Raw genomic sequence first — 3659 nt, 5'->3', positions numbered from 1 at the left:
ACATAGGTCGACTCGCGTTAAATCAGCAGAGAAGATCGATGTTCAGACGCATGTTCAGAAAGTGTGATTGTATGAAGGCGCACACCAACATGCCCTCCAATGCAACTATGTTTTTTTTTCAAAAAAAAGGAGAATGCTATCCATAATCCAGCATATATATTTAAACAAAGCAACCCCAAGATTACCACGGTGAATGAGGGGAACTAAATTAGTTCGCAAGTTTTAAAACATTTCATGTTGTGACAAACGAATCAGGTGATTTCAGACTAATTAGCCGTAGAGTACATGCCAATTAACAGCACAACCAGAAGCAAGGTTCAGTCGATTGAAATCAGCTAGCTGTTGTACATGAAATCCCCACAAGATCCGAGCCGAGTCATATGGAGAATAACACAGAGAACCAACTAATCCAGCCATTCTATCCCTGCGTACACAAAACCACCCAAAATACAACCAAAAGCCAGCAGCTGTTGATGCAAGCTGCACCGGCAATGTCGCGGCGGAGGAGGCGTGCGCATAAACACCAAGCCGGATGGATGACCAAACGGCGCGCAGATATCAGACAGATCGCCATTAGCAAAGCTTGCATGCTAAATTACGCCTAATTACCTAGGCTTGCATCCCTGCTAAGCCCATGGAGCTATGGAGGCAGCGGAGAGTGGACCTAGCTAGCTAGCTAGTGGAACACGGACAGCGGCATCAAGAACCCGGCCGCGTGCGCCTCGGCGGCGGCCGCCATTGCTAGCACCAAGTCCTCGCCGGTGCCGCCGCCGCCGCCAATGCCCGCGGCGGGGTCGGCCAGCTCGGTGACCGGCGCCAGGAAGTGCCCGTGGAGGAAGTGCGCGTGCGGGATCAGGAAGTGCGGCGCCGGCGGCTCGGTCATGTCAGCCAGCAGCACGCGCCTCTCGGTCGCCGCTGCCGTGGCGGGCGCGGCGTGCGGCGCCTGGTGGTTGTGGTGGTGGTGGTGCTGGCCGGCGTCCTGCTGCTGCTTGGCCTGCCTGTGCGCCGGCGGGTGGCGCTTGCGGCGCTTCTTCTCGTAGGCGATGCCGCGCGCCTTGGCCTGGCTGTCGCGGACCTCGCGGAGGTAGAGCCGGACGGCGCGCGCCCCGAACGGATTGGCCTCGGGGCGGCCGCCGTGCTCCTCGAAGGCGGCGCGGAGGCGGCCGACGAGCGCGTCCAGGCTGCCCCACGCCTGCTTGAGCGGGCACGGGCACGGCGCCGGCGGCGACGGGTGGCCGAAGAAGGGGCACCCTGGCGCGTGCACCTTGGTCTTGCCGAACTGGTCCAGGTAGCGGAGGAACTCGAGCACGTGCGCACCGCTGCACCGGGCCAGCTCCAGCGGCGGCCGGTGGTTGCGCAGGTACTGCCCGAACGTCTGCCAGTCCCGCCGCTTCTGCGACTCGTACCGGCTCGGCCGCGCCGCCGCCGCGCCCGGGCTGTCCGCCGCGGCCGCCACGCCGGCCATCTCCATGGCTCGCTCGCCGCCTGTCCACGCAGGCCAACCCAGACCTGCACCTGCACCGGCACCATGCCATGCCATGCCTGTTAGTCTAACGCTTTGAACAATGGTCGGACAAGAAACAATAATGATCGTATGCAAGGGCCGATCGGATCAGTCGCTTCATCTGTTCTTGGCCGGCCAGAAGAGCCAGGACGGATCAGATATTCTGGATGAACTAGGGTTTCAGGTCGGAGCTAGCTGCCACCTAGTACCCATCAACCGGTGAATAGAACAGTTGGATTCCAAGGCTAGAGCACATGATCAGGCCGTTGATCTTTAGCAGACATGCAAGAAAGCCAAGAACTGACGCACACTGAAAGTCTGAAGCATGCAGAAGGGAAAGGGCGAAAGGCCCAAAACGGAACGGAGTGAAACAAAACTGCAAAGAAAAAAAATTCAGCTTCACCGGCGCCACGGCGGCGATCGACGAGCAAAGCAGGACGAACGGAGCCAGTTTCAGGAGCTGGCTGGTCGGCTGTGGTCTAATTGAAAGAGATGAGGGCGAGATGTGCCAAGATGCATCAGAAAAGAGGGGCGAGAACTGCCCAACATGCTGCGTCTATCTACCTACCTACTACTCCAAGAAGGCGAATTGATCCCAAACAGCCGAAACGAGTGTCGCCGCCCGGTTAATGACACGGTGGGTCGCTCGCTCGCTGCAACAGGGTTTACAGGGCCCTTGATCCATGTGTGCGCGCACTGTGCGTCGGCCATGCCTACCACTAGACCACATGCGTGCGCGCACGATCGATCGAGGGAGCGGAGAAACAGAAGCTGCGCGTGCGTCTCAGGGCTACCCCACTGCAGCTCATAGTCATAAACATACACTAGACAACCTGAAGACATGGACTGATGGACGGATGGTGAGCCGAATGATGAAGAGCAGCAAGATCACTCGTCTCGTGCAGCTTCAGAAACATGCGTACAAAGAATTTTTCTTTTTGAAAGAAAGTATGCAGAGAATTGCAAAGCGACGGATCGATCGAGTTGGACATCAAGGGAGCATACCAGGAAGCAAGAAGAAGCTCGAATGGCGGAAAGGGTCGGGAGGAGGCCAGCAGATGAGCGAGCTTGCGGAGTGGTGGGGAAGATGATGTAGCCAGTTATGCGGGGACATATTATATGGAGGGAGGAGCGGAGGAGGAGAAAGAAGGAAGAGAGGAGATGGGCCGGCGCGGGCCCCGCAAGCGGCGCAGATATCAACCTCGTGGGTCAGGCTAGAGGGGGACAAGAGCAGGGGAGACGAGACGACGAGTCGACGACGACGACGCGATTCTTTCCCCATTACACAAGAGGTTGTCACCTCAGCTGTCACCTCAACCTTCTCTCTCACCCATCATCCCCCGTCTTTTCGCCATGGCCGATGCTCGTCCGCAGGGCCGACCGCCGCGTTAATGCGAGCGGAGTGGCGGGGGCTTCTTCGTTCCCCACCACCCCCTGGAGATGTCACCTCACGTACGTCGTCGTCGACCGTCGCCAGCAAACAAAACGGACCGGGGCCGAGGAGGAGGCCCCGCCGCGGGCCGCGGCTTTTTGCCCGGAGCGCCGGAGGGCGCGATGGTGTCTCGCGCCGTGCCCGTGCCCGTGTGCGTGCGTGCTACTACTGGTGCCGCGTGCGATCGCCTGCCTGCAGCGCCACGGCCCACGGAGAGAGGCTAGCTGCCTCCATATTTCATGTGGTCTACCACCACGCGACACTACAGTGTCACGTATATTGGACAAGATCCTGAGAGATTTCGAGTCCTATAGTCGTGGCATGGCATTGTGTTTTCTCACGTGATCATAAGTTCATAAGGCTTGCTCCAACAGTTCCCGGGAACCGCCCCCCACCCTACGTGGGGGAGTTTTGGGAAAAAATTCTCTCCAACGGTTTCCTTCAAAGCTCCCCCTATATACAGGGGGAGTTGAAACTCCCCTCAGGTGAGTTTCAACTCCCCCTATATTTTAATCACACCATTTCTTTACGATATTAATCTCGTTTGAGCCCCATAACATGATGATAATGCGTATTATGATAGTACATATATTGTATGATTTTTTAAATTCAAAACGATAAATAAATAGTTAGTTAATGAGTGATAGTATATAGAGGGAATAGATATGGGGGAATGGTTGTAGAGAAGTAGTTATAGTGGGAGGAATCTTTTGGAGGGAGCTA

At 56.8% G+C, this 3659-nt stretch overlaps 1 protein-coding gene across 1 annotated transcript; it reads right to left on the bottom strand.

Moving 5' to 3' along the window:
- Positions 1-307: 307 nt before the first annotated feature.
- Positions 308-2594, bottom strand: LOC120654743 (protein G1-like1). The gene is made up of 2 exons (XM_039932372.1): positions 2510-2594; positions 308-1515 (listed from the first exon to the last, which is right to left on the bottom strand). The coding sequence occupies exon 2, from the start codon at positions 1469-1471 to the stop codon at positions 677-679; it is 795 nt and encodes a 264-aa protein (XP_039788306.1). The 5' UTR covers positions 1472-1515; positions 2510-2594; the 3' UTR covers positions 308-676.
- Between the last annotated feature and the right edge of the window lie 1065 nt (positions 2595-3659).

The sequence above is a fragment of the Panicum virgatum genome, chromosome 1N, assembly GCF_016808335.1.
Source record: "Panicum virgatum strain AP13 chromosome 1N, P.virgatum_v5, whole genome shotgun sequence".
Lineage (NCBI taxonomy): Eukaryota > Viridiplantae > Streptophyta > Magnoliopsida > Poales > Poaceae > Panicum > Panicum virgatum.
The sequence above is the reverse complement of the archived record's forward strand: the minus strand, read 5'-3'. Positions and strand labels throughout refer to the sequence as shown.

Bases quoted from the DNA above. Each gene is read 5' to 3' on its own strand.
- LOC120654743 (XM_039932372.1), bottom strand. From the start codon at position 1,471: ATGGAGATGGCCGGCGTGGCGGCCGCGGCGGACAGCCCGGGCGCGGCG.